General features: G+C 43.2%; 1 protein-coding gene across 12 annotated transcripts in view; it reads left to right on the top strand.

Moving 5' to 3' along the window:
- Positions 1–21,649, top strand: part of FARP1 (FERM, ARH/RhoGEF and pleckstrin domain protein 1) — a 357,744-nt gene that overhangs the window by 226,992 nt on the left and 109,103 nt on the right. For all 12 annotated transcript variants that reach the window (XR_010600580.1, XR_010600582.1, XR_010600581.1 and 9 more), the window contains exon 6: positions 9,814–9,911. Coding sequence is in view for 9 of the 12 variants with exons in the window: in XM_005287025.5 (XP_005287082.1) it covers positions 9,814–9,911 (98 nt within the window). In the remaining 3 variants the exon portion in view is untranslated. The remainder of the gene's footprint in view (positions 1–9,813; positions 9,912–21,649) is intronic.

Genomic DNA, 21,649 nt, shown 5'->3' with positions numbered 1-21,649 from the left:
GATCGTTGTGCCAGCTTCTCTGTCCGTGCTGATTAACGGCTGTTTTTCTACACCCTCACCTGGAGCTATTACTTTGCTTTCTTCTGACAATACGATACTATTGGTGAATTTTCTCATGAGAAAATTCTTCTGCATGATCTGAAGTAAAGCTGCTCTGAAATGTCTACATATTAAAATCCGATGACAGCTACTAGTTGGGGGCGGGACGTATGGCTCAGTGGTTTGAGCATTGGCCTGCTAAACCCAGGGTTGTCAGGTCAGTCCTTGAGGGGGCCATTTAGGGATCTGGGGCAAAAATCTGGGGATTGGGCCTGCTTTGAGCAGGGGGTTGGACTAGATGACCTCCTGAGGTCCCTTCCAACCCTGATATTCCATGATTCTATGATAATAAGCTGAGGCCAGTTACCTGGCAATTCAGTGTTGATTTTGTGTGGTACTACTGTCCTAGTGGAAACCATGCTATCAAAAGGCTCACATATATACCGGTAAGCAAGATTTAAAAAATAAAATAAAATCATACAAAATGACCTAGCTTTCCTAAAGAAGCATCCCATAGTGTGCTCTTTGGTCCAGATGTGTAATCCACATGTTTGCATGTGTGAAGAGGGGAGAGAAGAGACACTTCAGCAAGAATGTAAACATCTCTAGTTTTATAGCTGTTACAACCCAAAACTGGTCCATGGTTTGTCTTGTGTCTTGTGCACAGCTATGATATATCACAAGTCCACTGTAATAACTTTCAACCTACCTTCCTGTCTATTTTGATTAATCCTTGTTTGCTTTGTAATGTCCTCTGTTTATCATCTTATTAAATAGTGAGTTTTTTTAACTCTACTCTCCTGAGAATGTGCAAGGTTATAACCACAAAACACAAAATAGCACCTTTTTTTTATTACCAGCTTTGTCTGAGCTAGTTCATAGTAAGTGCCATCCTACCTAGAACCTTGCAAGCAAAACATACAATTTGAAACAAACAGAATATGTGGATGCAGCATTAACATGGCATGGTTAAAATCACACACTGCATTATCAAAATATATGCAGTTAATTTGGTGATTCTGTTTCAGAGAAAAGAAAGCTGCCATCAAGTTGCACCCTTCTTCAATGTACAGTAAGTTTTGCAGTGGTGCTTCTATGGAGTGCTCACTCTTAGAGCTCAGTGAAATTTTTCAGAGAAATACGTAATTTGCCAGAAATGCAGTTTGTCTGCGCCAAACTACTCACAAATTTGAATAGTTTTGAACAATTTCCCCCCCCATTGTTTAGACTGGGTGGTGGTGCCTTCGTTTAGTACCGTTAGCTCAGTCGTTGGGGCACACTGTAATGTGAGAAACCTGGATTTAGTTCACCACTCTGCTGTATAACCTATATTCTAGTGGCTAACGCATTCACCTCTGTTCAGTTCCCCCTTCTGCCTGGTGTGGTGAAGGAATTTGAACGTGGATCTCCCACACTGCATGAGTGCCCTGACTGCTCGGCTCTCAGATATTCTAGGGCAGGGTTCTCTCAGTCTCTCCTGCTGAAGCTGTTCCATATTGTATAAAATACTTGAATAGTCATTGGGTCACAGAGAGAGCGAGAGAGTGACCCTTTAGCCTGGTGGCTAGGACACTCCCCTGGGAGGTAGAAGACCCAAATTCAGGTCCCTCATTCAATTAATAGTTAATTATACAAAGTAGAATAGGTGCAACAGGAGAGATTAAGACCTGCCCCAGAATACCCTGTGGCCCAGTTATTAGGATACTCTTCTGCAAAGTGAGAGATCCAAGTTCAAATCTCTTCTCCGCATTAGGCAGAGGGAGAAATTGAATGCAGGTGAATGTCCTAATGGCTGGATTACAAGTTACTAGAGGATGGCATCTCCACCTTTTCCTCTTTGGCCATTTTGTGACTCTTACCCTTAATTTCCTTTGATTTTATTTTAAAAATGGGCTGGAAACTAAACATTTAGTTTGACCTGAAATGACTTTTTTTTTTCCGACTTTTTTGATATGCCAAATTATTCATTGGTTTCAATTTGAGTCAAACCAATTTTTTTTTCCAGTTTTTTGGAACTGCCAACAATCCAAAAAATCAGTTATTTGTCCAAAAATCACTTGAAATGCGGAAAATGTGTTTTTATATTTTTAAAATTTAAATTAAGCAAATTCTCTTCATGTGTTTTTTCTTTAAGTTTAAAAAATGACTTTCAGGCTGACAAGAAGTGTAGTCTTCTAAGGAAAAATATCTTAGAAAGCTATGGAAAAAACTGAAGTTAAAAACTCACTGGGTTTGTAAAACTTTTCTAATTTTAACTAGGGTGCTTACTGCAATGTGCTCGTAGAAACAAACGTATTATCATAGCACCTTAAAAACATGAGTTAAAGCTGTCACAGCATATGTCTCAGCACATTTGTGCTTACTAGATGTACTGAAGCAGATGTGATTAGAAAAGTCACTGTTGACTGGGGTCACCAAATGAAATTAATAGGCAACAGGTTTAAAACAAACAAAAGGAAGTATTTTTTCACATAACGCACAGTCAACCTGTGGAACTCCTTGCCAGAAGATGTTGTGAAGGCCAAGACTATAACACAGTTCAAACAAGAACTAGATAAGTTCATGGAGGAGAGGTCCATTAATGGCTATTCGTTTGGAAGGACAGGAATGGTGTCCCTGGTCTCTGTTTGCCAGAAACTGGGAATGGGTGACAGGGAATGGATCACTTGATGATTACCTGTTCTGTTCATTCTCTCTGGGGCACTTCGCATTGGTCACTGTCAGAAGACAGGATACTGGGCTAGATGGACCTTTGGTTTGACCCAGTATGTCTGTTCTTATGAAGTCAAATTGCTCTGGGTCTCTCAGTGTATCTTGTTGTATCTGCAACTGTCTTGTAGTTTGAAAGTTCCTCAGGGCAGACATTGATTTTATCAGTGTCTTGAACAGTATTGAGTGTGTTGGTGGCACTTAACAGCTGGTGATGATGATATGAAATTTTAAGAGAACTATTTTGAAACTTGTGGAGACAAGAAATAGAGATTTTAAGTGAAATGTTCTTGATCATATTTGCTGTTTGACCAGTGATCAGAGAGGCGAGGAATGTAGACTAAAATGTTCTTTAATTTTTTTTTAAAAGAAAGTACAAACAACTGCATTATAAAAGATTTAAAAGTGTCAATTTTCCAAACATTTTGTGGGGATTTTGATGCAGGAGTCTCTGATGTTAATACTAGTCCTGTGGATAACTCTGTATCCCTGCTTGTTGCTTTGAAAGTGTGTCCATAAGGGTCTGGTTTAAACCCACTAGAGCAAAGAGATGCATAATGAAGGAAAAATTAGGCAATATCTGAGCTGATTCTGCAAGCCTTCTCTGTTCGGAACACCCATGGAAATCTGTGAGATTTCCATGCCTGGAGGTCTGACAGCATCACACCCACTAGCTCAGTGGTTCGAGCATTGGCCTGCTAAACCCAGGGTTGTGAGTTCAGTCCTTGAGGGGGCCACTTAGGGATCTGGGGCAAAAATCAGGACTTGGTCCTGCTAGTGAAGGCAGGGGGCTGGACTCGATGACCTTTCAAGGTCCCTTCCAGTTATATCTCCATTTATTATTATTATTATAACTGTATTGACTTTTTATCTTATTGTGTGGCAGTATTACCCAGTTGCTCATTGTGCCTTTGTATGGATTAAATTGTTATATGTGAATCCTTCAGAGGAGACCCTTGAGAGGAAGGATTGTCAGGGTGTTGTCCTGGGACTTAAGAGACCCTGATTCAGTTCCCTGCTCTGCCAAAGACTTCCTTTGTGACCTTGGGCAAGTCTCTTAGTCTCTCTGTGCCTCACTTCTCTTTCTGTAAACAGGGATAATAATTCTTCCCTAACTTGCAGAGGTGTTGTGAGACCAACAGCATTCAAGATTGTGAGGTGATCAGATACCATAGCTAGATAGATGTTTAATCAAGGCCTCATTCCTCATTGTCCGGCTATGCCAGAAGGAGGACAGGAAACACTGGATGTGGTTTAAGTAGACCACAACTTTATCCCTACATGTCAGGGAGGCCCTGGAGGATAAAAATGCTCAGGGGGTAAGTCCATAATCATTTACATATACCTGAGTGGAGGCTGCTGTCAGCCCTTCCCCTGCACCCATCCTGGTCCCCAGCCAAACTGCTGCTGAGATCTCACTACCCCCACACTTAAATGAGGATTAAGGGAGCTATAAAGGAGGGTGGTTGGCTTCCTGCCATACCAGTCATAGGAGCCCCTAACCTTCCTTCCCTCTCTCACCCCCCACCCCCCGCCAGTTTCCTCTCCTTTAAAGGATACGTCCTTTAAATCCTTTCCCAATCCATTTTATCTGATCACCATATCCCTTCTCTATGGAGTATCTGCACTGGACAGCTGCCACAAAGAGGTGCCAGCGGTTAGCTTGGCTGCCTCCCCCCACACCCAGCTGGGTTCCCAGACATCTCCTAATGCCCCCAAAAGTGTCAGCTCCCAAGTCTGACAGTAAAATCCCATCCTCCCTGAATAATTCTGGTGCCCCCTATGCAATGTATGAATGTGGCTACCTCCCTATTCACATACTTCCTAGCCTTGCCGAACCTAAGGGGGCTTCACAGTTCCCTGCCACACCCTATGTTGCAATGAATCCAACCAAATAATTTTTATTCCTGGGAAAAGTTCCAGGATCTGACCCAAGTCCTGCTTAGCTCCGATCATTATGTCCAGCCCTTTACATGTTCCCAGATTATTTTCTCAGAGGTGAACCACATCCTTTTTATTAGCAAACTCCTTTCCCCAAATGACCATTGCAACCAAAATGGGGGGAAAATTCCAGAAATGTTTTATTCTGCACTACCCCTTTTTGTATCCAGGCAGAGGAGCATTGCTGGGCGCACCATCTGCCTGGGTAAAATACCCCGAAACCTGTACCTCCCGAAGCATCAGAGTAGATCTGTAAATCAGCCTTGAATATCCATTCCTCCCTCCACAGAGACACTCCATTAAAATGAAACTGTTCCAACATCCCCAAATCTGCCTTCATCTCTCTAGTAAATCTTATAAAATGGTGAGGTCTGGCTATGCCTGTGGTGACCACTGCAAGCCAGGCACAGAATGCCTGCCCCGCAAAGTGAAGATGCCTATCCTACGCAAGCCCCAGTAGCTCCTAAAGCTTATCCTGAGGGGGGGGGAGTCATATACCCACCAGAGTGTCTAGTTCAATCCCCAGGTAGGTTAACGTAGTGGATGACCCTCTGTTTTTAACTTCTCTAGGGGTACCCCTAATTTTTTAGGCAGGGCCTGAAAGGTGTCCATCAGGCTAATACACTCATCTGAATTCACCCTGCCTACAAACAAAAGTAATGTACTACCTGCCGTAAATCTGCTTCCCGCATCACTGCCCTATGCCAAACAGGATATTGTACATCCTTTGGGCACAGCTTTCTCAAAATAGAATTGTCTTTTGAAAGAGAAATCCAAAAAGTTCAAGTCAGAAGGATGCAGGGGTGGAAAAGCAGACTTGATATCACACTTGGCCATCAGCACCCCAGGCCATTGTTAATTGAGCTACCCCAATTGGGGGGAGGGATGGCTCAGTAGTTTGAGCGTTGGCCTGCTAAACCCAGGGTTGTGAGTTCAATCCTTGAGGAGGCCACTTAGCGATCTGGGGCAAAAAATCTGTCTGGGGATTGGTCCTGCTTTGAGCAGGGGGTTGGACTAGATGACCTCTTGAGGTCCCTTCCAACCCTGAGATTCTATGATCCTCTATATGACTGGTGAAGAATTAAGTGATAATCACCCGGAGCTTTCTTAGGCACCAATCCTAAGGGAGAAACATGCAAGTTCTGTATAGGCAGATGATCGAATGGTCCTGCCTATTCTCCTGTAATTCTTGCATAATCTTTTTCTTTACAATATAATCCACTCCCACTAAGGACTTCACATTTTTGGACATCACATGACTTCCTTCCCTCATAAAGGGGATCCTAAGCAGTAAACCCATTCAATAAATACCCATCCATCTTATTAGGGTAATCTCAATAGAGCACCCTTAACACCTCCCCCACCATACCCTTTCTTGTGCCTTGGGCTCCATACCCTGATCCTGCCCCCAGAAGTCTGTGGGCAGCACGTGACTTGCCTCCCATTCTGTTTCCCCACTGTGGTCTTCCCATACTGTTGTGGCAATTGCGGGCTGCATGGGCCCCAAAGTGCATTTCACATGCTTGAATTTGAAGATGTGATGAAAACAACTGCTTTCATTAAATGCCTAGCAGATGTGATTATGAGCCTCAGGCCTCTGGCAGGCTTGCTGCAGAATGAACAGGCCATTGTTAGTGTGGAAACCAGGCCCTCATAGTGTCATCCACTCTACCGCGGCGTATAATGCGTCATGTCCCATCAGATCCTGGTTTGTTTCCACATTCAATCTAAACAGTTTGTCATAGTGAAACCAAGCCATGCCCCTAAACATGTTATATTCCAGTCTGATTATATGCATCTATTTGAACAATGCTGGGCTTCTGTCTGGATGGGCCTCTGCAGTAACGCCAGCGTAGATCAGGAAGGCAGCTTCCCTATTTTCCCATGCTCTAACCACCCTGCCCACTTGGCTATCTCATTGCTTTGCTTGCTCTGCCCTGGCTTACTGTCTGTCAGCACCTCCCTGGGCAACAGTGATGACATGTCTACATATTCACCTCGCTCAACATTTTCTTTAGTATTACTGAGAAGGTGAATTCCCATCGGGTCAGCCACCCCAGCATACCCACAGTCATGGCTGACCATCGGAGCACCCTTGGTGCCCTGTAGCCCCGCAGCTGGCCCTGGGGAAGCAGTTCTGTCCTGTGAATTCACGTTCCCTATCAGTGAGTGAGTTGTAGGGTGCTTATAAATCACCCCCCAGTAAGGGCTCCCACCCCATGGTGAGGAGTCTGCCATGTCTGACTGTTGCCTGCCTCCCACGCTGAGTTTCCATTATTATCATTTGCAGACCTCTCACCCGTTGAAGCACCCAGCTGCTGCAACAACTGAAGGTTGGCTTGCAATAGCTCTGTTATGCCATTAGCTTCTGTAGAAGGTGTGTGTAACCCAGACGTCCCAGACAAAGCTTTAGGACACCCGATCCCCGCCGTGGCCTATTTACTAGTTCTGCTACCCCTATAAGTTCGGTGGCTGCTGCCTTCTGGTGGGGGAGGTGTGACAACCCTCTCCTCCTCCACTTAGGTTCCCCTAGATGAAAAGTGGCCAAGTTCCCTGAATCCCACAGAGGTCCCCTCTACAGACACTTGCAGCATTGTATGGAAGGGATTAACTTTCACTACCTGCCCCTACAACATCCACTTGGTGCTGGTCACACTCACCCCTGCCAGTCGTGTTGCCGTCCTGTCTGAAATCTGTTCCTTCAAATGTCCTGGCTCTGGGTGACCCACTACACCATGTAAACGTTGTGGTGCTGTGGAAGCAACTTTGGAAGCAGCTTCCCAGTCAATTCTCTGTTGGCTTCCCCACCCCTGAATGCCTCCATCATGATAGTCCACCACTGGGAGTGTTTGCTTCCCCAGGCTCCCCAATACTTCCCAATAGAGAGGAATCCATTTGGTAGACTGATAGACTAGCCTGGGATCTGCTCACTCTGGTCCTGGGTCCTCTTGCCCATGTGGTGAGAATCCCAGCCCTGGTTTTACAGGACTCCTCGAGCCCCACTCCATCCCCCTTGAGCTGAGTTTGGACCTCCCTCCCCCATCTGCTCTAACACACCTGCTATGGCCGGCTGCAAGAGGTGTCCCCATCCCTTTTACTGGTCTGCTACAGCCCTAAACTGATGAGTTTGAAACTCCCTCCCCTTCCCCTTTCTCCCACAAAATGCCTGCTTCTACCCCTGCCGGTTCTCAATGGTCTACTACCATGTGGTGCCATGACTCTGAGAAAGCAAAGTTTGCTGTGCTGCTGTTCCTGCTGCTCCACCTGGTACAGGTGAAAGAAGGCTTTTCCTGCAACAGTATGCACCTAAATAGTCCCCCTGTGATGGGTTGGATCACAGAAACCCCCTTGGGAGCTGCCACCAGATGTGCAAAGACTACCCCTGCTTCTGTTTTCCCTGCCAGCTCAGGACTCCAGCACCCTGTCTTGCTGAGCCAGACACTCCCGTCTGGCTCCAGACAGAGATCCAGGGTCTGAATCTCCTGTCCCAAAGCTGCAAGTTACCTGAAAACAGCTTACAGAAGTGCGCTTGTCTTTAGCACTCAGATGCTCAACTCCCAATGGGGTCTAAACCCAAATAAATCCGTTTTACCCTGCATAAATCTTATGCAGGGTAAAACTCATAAATTGTTCGCCCTCTATAACACTGATAGAGAGATATGCACAGTTGTTTGCTCCCCCAGGTATTAATACATACTCTGAGTGAATTACTAAATAGAAAGTGATTTTATTAAATACAGACAGTAGGATTTAAGTGGTTCAAAATAGTAACAGACAGAACAAAGTAAGTCACCAAGCAAAATAAAATAAAATGCGCAAATCTATGCCTAATCAAACTGAATACAGATAATCTCACCCTCAGAGATGCTTCAGTAAGTTTTTTTCTCAGACTGGACACCTTCCAGGCCTGGGCACAATTCTTTCCCCTGGTACAGCTCTTGTTGCAGCTCAGGTGGTAGCTAGGGGATTCTCCATGATGGCTCCTCCCTCTCTCTGTTCTCTTTCCCCCTTTATATATCTTTTGCCTAAGACGGGAACTCTTTGTCCCTCTGGGTTTCCACCCCCCCCCCTCACTGGAAAAGCACCAGGTTAAAGATGGATTCCAGTTCAGGTGACATGATCACATGTCACTGCAAGACTTCATTACTCACTTGCCAGCACACACATATACAGGAAGACTCACAGGTAAATACAGCCATCTGCAGACAATGGGAGTCATCAAGATTCCAAACCATCATTAATGGTCCACACTTTACACAATTACAATAGGCCCTCAGAGTTATATTTTATATTTCTAGTTTTAGATACAAGAGTGGTACATTTATACAAATCAGATGATCATACTCAGTAGATTATAAGCTTTGTAATGATACCTTACAAGAGACCTTTTGCATGAAGCATATCCCAGTTACGTTACATTCACTTATTACCGTATTTTCTCTAAAACTATCTCAGTTACATTATATTGAATGATCAATTTTTTATAAAACCATATAGACTGCACAACGTCACACCCCCCTCTCCCAGTCACTGGGGGGGGGGGTGAGAGATAGGTCAGCATCCCCACATGGACCTGGTCTGAAGCTGCTGTAGCAGCAAGTCACTCTCACACTCAGACATCTATCTATCCCCTGAAGGGGCCAAACAGCTTTTCCTACAAGCCAGACGGCAGCTCCCACCACTTACTATGCAGTGAGGTCATTCTCTGGTGGCTGCCTAATTGGAAGTTCCATTGGCACCTTAGGAGGAGTAGGAGATAACTCCACTCCAGGGCCTTATCCAGCATTCTTTCTTGATTAAAATAGGCTCCAATATCCTAGGGCTGCTTGTTAAACTATTGCTGAGGGTACCATGTTTTGTCTACACTGTCATTTCAGTTCCAGTGCTCATTACGTTATATAGACATTTAGGCTGTCTTGGCTATGAAAAGCAGCTGCTATGTAAAACCCTAAAGAGTAACACATTATTGTTATGCTTTATTGAGTCTCTAAAACTCAAGAAAATCAGATCACTTGTATAGATTCCAACAGGCAAAGGATACCTATTGCCAGATTATGAATCAGCATTTTATTGCTTTTTTTCTTAGTGCTTTGTATGTGACTTTGTTCGCTTTTGTGTTTGCAGGTACCTGTTTGCATTGCAAGTGAAGCAAGACCTGGTACAAGGCAGGCTAACATGTAATGACACCAGTGCTGCACTCTTAATCTCACACATAGTACAGTGTAAGTTCTGCTTTTTTCCCTTCTTATAGAAAGAGAAATGGGTTGGTGGGCAGGAGCAGCTTTGTCAGGCTGTTAATCAATAATTGCCTGTGAACATATCTTCAGCATGTTATACTGTAGAGTACAGCATAAAAACCTTTGCAGAGGCTCCATGTTTTGTATGGCACTGTGGGCGTGGGTATTTATATACATTTTATTATTTCAAGTAAAGAACAGGTGCTCAGAAATATCCTGGGGCATTGAATCTGGATTTTGTTGTTTGTTTGCATTTTCAAAGAGCTGTGCTTGGCAGCCTGCCAGGCCCCTGCAAGGAGCAGTTTCTGCAGAGCGGCAAATGGGTTGAATTCTTCAACTGAATTCCTGTTTTGTTTTATCATTTATATTTGACTTTTTATCATGTCAGTAGAGTATAAGATTCCTGGAGATCTGTGTACTGTCTAGAGCAGAGTAAATAAATATGCTTAGAATGACAGACTAAATCACAGTCCTGATAGAAGTGATAGGAGGAGAAAAACCAATAGCTTTTAACTTGTTTTTATACAGACACATGAGAAAAAAGAATGTTTGTTCAGATCGTACGTTCACTCGTATCAGCATGTAAAAGCTACTTTTGTCCTCCAGATATAAAAAGCAATCACTTAAAAGGGAATACATGTTTTCCATTTCAAGAATCTATGGAAACCCATATCTAGAATGATGTTATGAAAATCGGCTTTGAAGCATATATAGACTATGCCAGAAATGTTTAGCCATAATAGATCATCACTTTGAATTACCATTGTAAAATTCAGCACTGCATATTTCTGCTCAAACACTGTTAACTAAGATGCTATCTATGTTTAACTAAGATTTTCAAAGTTCTTTAGAGGTATATCGCTGGTAAAGATGGGATAGTAAAGAGAGTAAAGATGGTAAAGAGGTATATCCCTGGGTAAGATGGGAAGGTGGGCTGTTTCTTTCCATTATTAATGTTTGGTTCAAAAGCATATGCCAACAACTCTCCATTCACTTTGACCTCCAATGACCTGTATGACTGAGCAGCGGTGGGAGATAAAAAGAGCAGCCTTAGTGAAATTCTATATCCCTGTGACGATTTTGAAACTGAATGTTTTTGCAGCCTAGACTTCAAGGGGAAAAAAGTTCAACCTTTTAAAAGGAAAAAGCTTTTCATGTGTGGTTCCAAAAGGGACTGAGTCTCAACAGAATTGTAACAGAAGTAGGTGGTGAACAAGTACATAACTTTTTATTTTCTCAGCAACTGTGTTTACGTTTCTCAGGAAGTTGGGAGTAGTTTTGTCTGGAAGGTCAGTCCCTGCCTTCTGACTTCAGCCATGAAAAAAAGCAGAGCTCCAACTGAGAGGTTGTAAACCTGAAAGGAGAGTTCTTTGAGTAATTGTCCCTCTGAGTGCTCCACTTCAGATGTGCATGTTCCCCTATAATGGGGTACCGCTGTGTCCCCTTAACTCTCCAGCCTGGGCTTTCTCACAATGCTTTGTTAGTGACAGGCAGAAAACCCCCTCCAGGTGCTGCTATCACTCAGCACAACAGCATGTGGAGCCCCACACCCAGCTAGATTGCGTGAATGCTCCCAAAGCCACTCACGAATCTCACAGAGAGAAAGGCACCTACCAATTCCCCCCAGCTCCCAGTCTTGTATCCCAAAACTGTACCATCTTGCCCTGGTCAGAAACCTCACCAATGTAAGTTTATTACCCAATGTAATGGTAATAATGTAGATGTAGAGAGGATATGCACCAGCCTTTGTACCTGAGCTGAGATTTCCCAGGCACTTCAACCAAACCACACTGTTTTAAGTAAAATATAAAACAGATTTGTTAACTACAGAAAGATAGAGTTTAAGTGATTTATAAGTGTTAGGCACTAAAGGTCAGAGATAGTTACGAAAAAAAGGGTCAACATACAGTCTAAATCTTAAACCTTACTAGATTAGGTTGTATTTGGATCAAGCAGTTTTCTCACCCCACTGGATGTTACAGTTCTTAATACACAGGCTTCCCCTTTTAAGCCTGGAACCAGTCTCCTCAGATCAAGTCTTTGTCTTCCCAGCATTCTTGTTGCTTCCAGCGTAGGTGGGGAAGGAGAAAGGCCAAGGCATGATGCCACTGTCTCCTATTTTGAATCCTCAGTCCATGTGCCTAGAAAACACTAGCCCAGACATGTCCTGGTGGGCTTTGCTGAGTCACAGGGTTGAGCAATCCCCCATTGTGTGATGCTTGGGCAGCCCTGTCACATTATTGTAAATCCCTTGTTTACAACTCCCCTGCTGATTAATGGTTGCTTAACACCCTCCGGGGAGTGGATCACCATCTACCAGTAGAGACTCTCAAACTTACAACGTATTTCAGCAACAACCATACAGCAAAATCTCATAACTTCATATACACTGACGATATACATATTTGGACAGAACAATGGGTTTCTTCAGATCATGACCTTTCATATGATATCTTACACGGCATATTTTATATGAAATATATATCATAACTGTATGACAGGTGAATATGAGGGTCCCAGGGGGCTGCTTTGAGGTACAGAGTGCCACAGCCCCTGATCATAGATTTTGGGTAGCAGTGTCTGCATGATCTCCTCCTGTGCTCTATACACCATTGTGCTCTGATCTGAGGGCATGCAAGGCAGGGCGGACCCACCACCATTCCAGTTCCTTCTCAACTGCTCTGCAGTGTCTGGGGTAGCTTACCCCTCGTCCTAGCTACCTTCCATGCATTATTCTTAAATTTTTCATCTTTATCATCTTTTTTTTTTAATTTTTTAACTTTCCTTTCATGATTTTCATGTGGATTTTGGGGGGGAGGCTCCTCCCTTCTTTTTGTGGTCACCCACCCATAGGGCCTCTCCGTTGGTTGGAGCCTTCTTTTCCTTTCTTCTTGATGGGTATGCCCCAAGCCCTGAGTTTTAAACCCTGTTACACCTGTAGAAAGTCTTTTCCCTTCACCAGTGGTCATTCCAGTAGTCCCTGCTGTCTGGGGGGGGGGAGAGACACATCCCTTCGAGGTTTCAAGCTCTGTATCGGATTTGGGAGTAGATTCAGGAAGCTGAGAGAAGACCGACTTAAGCTGCTCCTCATAGAGCATTCTATGAGACCCTCCCACTTGACTCCCCATGATGTTGCCTTGCTAGAGCCAGTGAAAACAGTATGGCAATCACCAGCCATTGTCCCATGCACTTTCAAAAGAGCAGACAAGAAATATTATGTACCCATCAAGGGTGCAGAATAACTATTCACCCGTCTTGTCCCAAATTCCTTAATGGTTGATGCTGTAAATAAAGAAAACAAACACTACCATTCCAGGCCCACACTACACAATGAAGAGCATAAATGGCTGGACCTTTTGGGGCCTAAAAGTTACTCTCTGCCTGCTTATGATTCAAGGAAGCAAATTACCACACCCTGAGTACTAAATACAACTACACAAACGACAATAAATTCATTCATCTTGTGGGAGATGTTCAATCAAATGAAAGAGGTCAGTTCCAAGTTTCTAGTCCTGTTCAACTCACTGGAACTAAGACTCAACACAGAAAAGCCTACTTTGATACCCATCGAGTTCATAGGAGTCACCCTGGACTCCTGAACATTCAGGGACTATTTACCATCAGATTGATTCATCACCCAGCTTCAGTTAAGTCCTCAAACATCAGCAAAAACCTACCAGCAACTGTTGGGTCACATGGCATGCTGCACATTCATGACACCTCATGCCAGATTATATTCCTGATGCTTTCAGGACTGTCTATATGCCCCAAAATCATGGCCTAAACAAACGAATATCAATTCCCCAAAAAGTCCTCAAGTCTTTTGATTGGTGGAAAGATCCCTACTAGACTTGTGGGGGAGGTTCTTTTCATTCATCCATCCTCCACAGAAACCATAACAGCAGACTCCTCTCTGATAGGATGGAGTGCCCACCTTGAAAACCTTACAGTACAAGGAAAGTGGACCCCTCAGGAATCTGCTTTTGCATCATTCTACTTGAGCTTAGAGCTGTTTGGTATGCATGCAACCCATTTTCTACCCATAATCAAAGATTATCCAATCAGCATCATGATGGATGACCAAACAACCATGTATTACATAAACTGCCAATGAGGAGCAAGATCCCTATCCTTGTGCACAAAAGAAGTAAAACTTGGAAACTGGTGCATAGCCAACCAGATCAATATCTCAGCCGCATATGTACCTCGTCTACAGAACACCATAGCCAACAAGCTGAGCAGAAATTTTTGCCAAGAGCACAAGTGGGAACTGAGCAATCTGACCCTATAGGAGATATTCTTCACTTGGAGCTTCCCAGAGTTAGACTTCTTTGCAACATCATTCAACAGGATATTTCGCAAGATCTACTCAAAGGGAGAACATGGCTGCAGTTGCCTAGGAGATGCTTTCCTCATTCCATGACCACGATCACTGCTGTATGCATATTCTGCCCACCCCCTCACACTGTTGCTTCCCAAAGTCCTAAAAAAGATAAAACACAGGTGAAGTCAAAATCATCCTGATAGCGACATCCTGGCAAGAATGGGTATGGTTCACAGATCTGATTCACCTGTCACTTTGTTTTTAGTAACAAAGAAATCCAGACTTACTGACTAAAGAATCAGGGAAAACTATTTACCCCAATCTTCCCACGATACCTTTAAAGGCTTGGCTCCTGGATGGTTCTTGGGCATAGAAAATGGCTTGCTCATTTGAAGTGCAGAATGTGCTGTTGAACGGTAGGAAACCATCTGTGACAATGCGGTTCTGGCGGAACCCAACTGAGAGTGCCAACTCAGGACAAATTGCTCAAACAGGGCAGTTACAGCCCAAGGCTGGGTTTTTTTCCACCTCCTAAGGCAAACCAAACCAGCCAGACTAGGAGGACTTCGGTCTCACCCCACTGGCTAACCGCAAGTCTCACAAGCAATCTCCTTAGACACTCCAGTTTCCCAGTATTACCACCAGTGCCACTCGTTATGGGGACAAATGGTTATGAAAACCAATACCCCAGTAAAAGAAAAAGGTTCTCCTGATCCCAAAGGACCAAGCCCCAGACCCAGGTCAATATACAAATCAGATCTTACCCACAAATCACGCTGTTGCCAATCCTTTAGAATCTAAAATCTAAAGGTTTATTCATAAAAGGAAAAAGATAGAGATGAAAGTTAGAATTGGTTAAATGGAATCAATTACATACAGTAATGGCAAAGTTCTTGGTTCAGGCTTGCAGCAGCGATAGAATAAACTGCAGGTTCAAATCAAGTCTCTGGAATACATCCCCCGCTGGGATGGGTCCTCAGTCCTTTGTTCAAAGCTTCAGCTTGTAGCAAAGTTCCTCCAGAGGAATGAAGCAGGACTGAAGACAAGATGGAGATGAGGCATCAGCCTTATATAGTCTTTTCCAGGTGTAAGAACACCTCTTTGTTCTTACTGTGGAAAATTACAGCAAAATGGAGTCTGCAGTCACATGGGCAAGTTCCTGCATACTTTGCTGAGTCTCAAGGCATATTTGCCTTCTCTCAATGGGTCCATTGTATAGCTGATGGTCCTTAATGGGCCATCAAGCAGGCTAGGCAGAGCTAACACCAGTTTGTCTGGGATGTCACCCAGCAGCATAGCATAAGTTTGAAATACAGACAGTATAGAGACAATATTCATAACTTCAACTACAAAATTGATACACACATATAGACAGCATAATCATAACAAGTAAACCATAACCTTGTCTTAGACATCCCATTTGACCCCTGTGACAGGGTCGGTAGCTCACCGCTGTGGCGCCTCCTCCTGGCCGCTTCGGGGAATTAGTTTTGCGCCAGTAGAGCGCCCTCTTTGGGTGGCGTTCCGCCTGTCGTCTCGCCTCTGTGGGGTGTACGGACTTGCGTTGCTCCCGACGTCGGCGTCCTCTTCCGGAGCACTGCCCTCCGACAGTGTCCCTTTGTCCAATCACACCCCCTTCCGGGGGGGAGGGGGGTAAACAACAGCCCCACACCTTCGAGTCCGATCCTCACCGTCTAGGATCTGGTGTGGTTCTGACCGGCCGCTCCCTGCGGCCCGTGGCTGTGCGTGGGGTAGCACAGCAAACAAAGGGGGAAAAGGGGGGGGGGGGGACTCAGGCCCGCCCACTACTCTGAGTCCCGGTCCAGAGGCCCTCGGGTGACAGTCTCACTGTCCTTCTTCTCCTTCCTCCTCTGACTATCCCTCTGGACCGCTTCCCCAACAGCCCTTCACTACGCTAGGCCTCCTCCTCCCGGGCCTGCCGCCTAGCAGGCTATGGAGTAGGGCCTTCTCCCACTCTCTCAGGCTGGCCTGCACTGCGCTGTCCGTGGTGCTGGCCTCCCAGCTCTGGAGACAGACCTTCCCCTCTGAAGGCCTGGGACAGACTGACTGCTCCTGCTCTGGGCAGCCTTTTATATGGCTAAGCCGGGCCCTGATTGGCTGGCTACAATCTGCCTTCTGATTGGCTCCCAGTAAGCCCTTCCCTGATTGGCTATGCGTCTGCGCAGGCGCCTAGGCCTGCTGCAGCCCACCCTCTCTGGGTGTGGGGCAATCGCCCCACCACAACCCCTTTTATACAAGATTTGCATGCCACTACAGGACCTTGGTTGCAATAATGATCTATATGGTCCCAGATTATATCAATAACGTCACACCATCCACAAGGAAGATCTTCATAAAGATCTTGGAAACCACTCCAGTTCAGGTGCATCCAGCATGGTTTGTCTCCCTCTGATTCCCACTAAACACACATTTTAGACTACCTGTTAAGTTTGAAGACCTTGGGTTTGTCACTGAATCCATCCAGTTCACCTGTTGCAGCCTCCAACTTACCTGTTGTGTGTTCTCTATCTTTGCACATCCTACAACCTCTAGATTCATTGAAGGACTGGCCAACTTTTTTCCACAAATTAACCTATCCAGTTTCGGACCTTAATCTCATCCTCAGTGCACTAATGAGACCACCCTTCAAGCCCTTAGCAGAGTGCTCTCTCCTGCACTTATCCATGAAATTCTCTCATCACAGGGCTGTTATGTCAGCTAGAAGAGTAGGGAAATTCTGAGCCCTTATGGCAGATCGATTTTACACTGTTTTTTATTGGGACGAAGTGGGACATCCTCTTTTTTCCCCAACATCTCCTCAGACTGCCACATTAATCAGGACATACAATTGCCCATCTTCTAAACTGCACAACTTTAGATAAGATGCTAGCCTACACACTTTGGATGTCAGGAGGTCACTAGCTTTCCGTCTAGAACTAGACCCTTCAGAGCCTCTTCTAGACTTTTTGTCTCCTTCGCAGAAAGAATGAAGGGAGCCCCTATTTCTGCCCAAAGACTACCCAAATGGGTCTTAAGATGTATTTTATCCTACTGTGAACTCTCTACTATGCATCCTTCCTCCAGGCGGACTGCCCATTCCACCATAACCCTAGTCAACCTCTATTGCTTTGCTCAAGAATGTCCTCATCAAAGACATTTGTAAATTTGCCACCTGATCATCTGTTCACACCTTTTCCCAGCACTACATCATAGGTATGCTTCCAGATCTGATGCAGCATTTTGGATGGCTGTTGTCCAATCTGTACTAGATAGAACTCCTCAGCACCCACCCTCTCAGTTTAGGCACTGCTCAGAAGTTAGGTGAAGTGAAGCACCCATAGGGACAATTACTCAAAGAAAGAGGTTGGTTACATGTAAAGTAACTTGTGTTTATCGACATACTTTCTTCCTATGGGTGCTCTACTACCCATTCTCCATCCCCTCTACTTCAAAGACCTGTCATTAGGCTGGATTTCACAATGGAGTGGGAACTATTTTAAAGCCCTCAGCAGAAATAGAAAATAATTGGTTGGAGAGAGGATTTAAACAAGGAAAGATAAATTGTGCAGTCTATAACAAGAAGACTAAGTATGATAGAACGATCCATAGGATTAAAGCCATGCTAAGAGCAAGTTGAACGAGATGAGAGACCTGTCATCATAGGCAAGGAGTAAGTTATTTACTCTTTTAGCCTGTTCATCGTTAAAAAGAGATTTGCTAAGGGACAGAAAACCTAAATTGACTGAGCTTTAGTTAACTGTTCCTCTTTCCTGCCACACTAAGAGTGTGGTGTATGCAACGGTGTCTTTTAATTGCTAGAAGAAACCAGTTCTTTTTCTTCACTGAAAAAGTCTTAAATAATATTTGATCAGGACTTCTCTGCAGATGAAGGTTTGGGTGCTGATTAAACTAGATGGGGTTTTCCGTATTGTTTTATATACATAAAATTATAATTTTAGTTGTGCTTGTGGGATTTTGTTTATTATTATATGTGATGAATACCTGAAAATATTATTCACATTTTACTCATCACCCATGCAAGTGCTTAAAATACCTTTTTAAAAACAAATTTTCTGTTTGTTTTTTAACCTGAGAAATATCAGAAATGTCAACTCTGGTTACATTGATTTTGGTAGCTGTCTTATATTGAAGAGAGGGTGTCCAGATAATGTATATTATTAGTTTCTGCACCTAAATTGGAAGGTTTGTGGTGTTGAATCTGTACCAAAGATTTCCTCCCCCCCCCCAAATGTTAAGTAGTCATTGCAGTGAAATAGTTAACAAAAATAAGACAGTTTTAAACCGTTTTTAAACTAAAAATCCCTTTTCTCAGTTGTACCAGTTTCACTCCTTTGCCTCTGATAATGTTTTCACTAGATCTTTAATAACTATAGAGTTTCCTAGTCTAGACAGAACCTAAATTTCTGACAAGTTGAACATTTTAAAAATGTCTCGTATGTTAAAAATATGTAGGTTCCTGTATAACAATAGGAAGTTATGCTCTGAAAGAGGCTCAGTCACTGAGGGACTGAGATTCCAGAACCCTTTGTATTATCTTAAACTGGTAGAGCTTGATGTGGGTGGGATTTATTTCTCTTTCCCTAGTCCCAGATCTGTCTATTATGTTTAGAATTAACACACGAGTGTCAGATTTATGAACCCCTAAAAATGTGTTTAATATTATACTTGCATGTTATTTCTAATGGACTAGAATTTAATATTGTCTGTTCCATCTACAAGTGACCAAAATCCTGTATAATTATCTCACCTCCCCAGTGTAATAATAGAGTTTCCAAATTTGTTGTGCTAGCAAGCCCTCCTAGGACCCCATGTGACTATAGTTCTCACTGAAGATATCTTGTATCTCCTAAAATGTTTTCTGTGAGAATTGACCCTGATAGTTCCTTTAATGGGATCTCATCTGCTTTACTCAATATTGTATTTAAATTGTCTCTGACATTTATTCATTGGCTAAAAAAATATTTGATGTATTTTTCTGAATAAATATAAAATCAGCAGCTGCTGACAGCAGTGATATAAAAATGGAAAGAGCAGGGAGGCAAGAGGTGAAGAATGGCATTGTATCATCATGCTGTGTGCATCCACCTCTGCATAACGGGTTTCTGTTTCCAGGATAGGTATCCTTTGTGATAGGTACATCTTTGGCAGTATCTTCATGGATGTTACAGCCTGCTCTTAATATAAAATCCTATTTTGAGAGCAGCAAATGGGTTATATTAAAATTAACATATATATTACAAAACAGATTATTTCATATGAAAGATGCTACATAAAATATCTCAAAACACTATAGAACGTGTGTTAAAACAGAGAATGCTGTATATGCTTTGGTACTTGGATTCATGCAGAAAGGAGAAATGTGAGGTAAAAAGATGGAGTAGATAAAAAGAGAAGAGCTGAAATGTAAAAGCAATTAGAGATACTAGAAGTACTACTTCAGGCTAGTTTCAGCAAGGGGAGAATGGAGCCATGTGCTAATGTGGTAAGAGAAAAGTGAGGTGTGGTTAAAAATCAATCTTTGGCTAAAATGATCAAGAAGGTAATCAAGTAATAAAAGAGGGAATGGCTCAAAGGGAAAGTGAGTTCCATAAAGTGCAGCCCTATCTGTAGAGAAATATAGAAAGGTGTCTTAGATGGAAGTAGGAGACTGGGGAGGGATGAGGAAGAAGTAGGTAGATATGAGGTCAGAGAGAACAAGTCCTGGTGAGTTTGGAAGCCCTAGAGTTTGATTTGAAATGGATTTGGGGGTGGTAGATGCAGTGAAAGTGGCAGAAATCATATTGCTGTAGGGAGAGAATAGTCTGACTGCAATACGTTTGGCCTCTTGAAGTTTAAAGAATGTAGGGCTTTAGGAAACCCATACAAAAGGGAATGTTAAGCATGTGCATGGGTGTGAGTAAAATGTGAATAATATTTTCAGGAGACCCTGGGTCCAACTAATGTCAAATTTTCATGATGTTATGGAGATAGTGATAGGCAGTGTTCTTTCTTCCTTAAACATCTTTCCTTTCCTTTTAAATTCAAAGTCAAACTCAAGATTTCTGACCTTGGGGACAAAATAGAAACCTGAGCCATGAGCTACCCTTAAAATGTTGATCGGCATAGCTACATAACTTCTGCTGAGCACTGTAGTTACACTTGACATTAAGTCCTGGCGTAGACGCAAGTAGGTCAACAGAAGAATACTTCCATCAACCTAGCTATCGCTCCTCAGGGAGGTGGATTAACAGATTACAGTAACGGAAAAATTCCTTCCATTGCTGTAGGAACTGGAAGCACCTGCATTATGGCACTACAGCAACATAGCTGCTGCGCTGTAGCTGCGCGGTTGTAGCACCCATAGTTTAGACATGGCCTCAGTGAAACGGGAGTTAGTGATATGGAACAGTGGGCTTTTTGTGCAGGAGGATTCTCATTTTTAAAGTATTCAGCAGTGGAAAGAGGTAGAGTATCAAGGAGCTGATGGAACAGGCAACATGATCTTCTAACACATCATCTATTAATTCTTTTCAGAGGTAGAAGTTGTAGAATTTATTCAATGTCTGTGTATGATCCCTGGATTTTAATTTAGTCTCGTTATAAGGAACCTAGTTAGGTATAAAAGATTAATAAAGCTATACTGCTTGGATATTGGGGTGTATTGATCTTTCACAGAGGGATGGACAAAGATCAGTAAAAGCCTTCATTCGTTGTACTGTTCCTAGTACTCTGGGTTAATAATGGGCAGAGGGAATGTCATTTTACAAAGAAACCGATAGCAGAAACATGTAAATAATCTATGATAGAGTAGCAGGCAACATGCTATTAAATATTCTGATTCCCATATGTAGATTGCCAAAAATAAGTAACTTCCCACTAATGTGGCAGAGCTAAAAAGTGGGTTACATAGCGAACTGTTGCATACTTGTAATTACAACAACTGCAGCAGTTGGGGGCAACTTCAGTCTGAGAAATGATTTATTATTAAACTCTGTTCACAGAAACAAAATATAACAATAAGCCAGAGAAAGGAAAAAGACTGGATGTTCTGAAGTACTGCAAAATACAAAACAGACAAAGGGCTTCATAAATCTCTGGGGTGCAATATATGTATGTATCAAAAAACAAAGAAACCACCCCAAAAATGTGTCTTTCTTCGAATTTGACATAATGCATAATTTCATCAAACTTCGGGGGTGGAGTTCAGGGAAAGAAATGCACATTTGTTGTTCTAGAGGAAATGAAGTTGTTGTGTTGAGTGCCACAATGAGCTTGACAGACGCTGATCTACTCCAATGAAATGTTCATCAGCAAATTGAAGCCCCTCCACCAACCCTTATCACACACCCAAATCAATACATCCTTGAAATTATTTCATTTGTTTTTTTTAAATCTACTT

The sequence above is a fragment of the Chrysemys picta genome, chromosome 1 (genome assembly GCF_011386835.1).
Source record: "Chrysemys picta bellii isolate R12L10 chromosome 1, ASM1138683v2, whole genome shotgun sequence".
NCBI classification, from domain to species: domain Eukaryota; kingdom Metazoa; phylum Chordata; order Testudines; family Emydidae; genus Chrysemys; species Chrysemys picta.
Note: the sequence above shows the minus strand (reverse complement) of the source record. Positions and strands in the feature narration are given on the sequence as shown.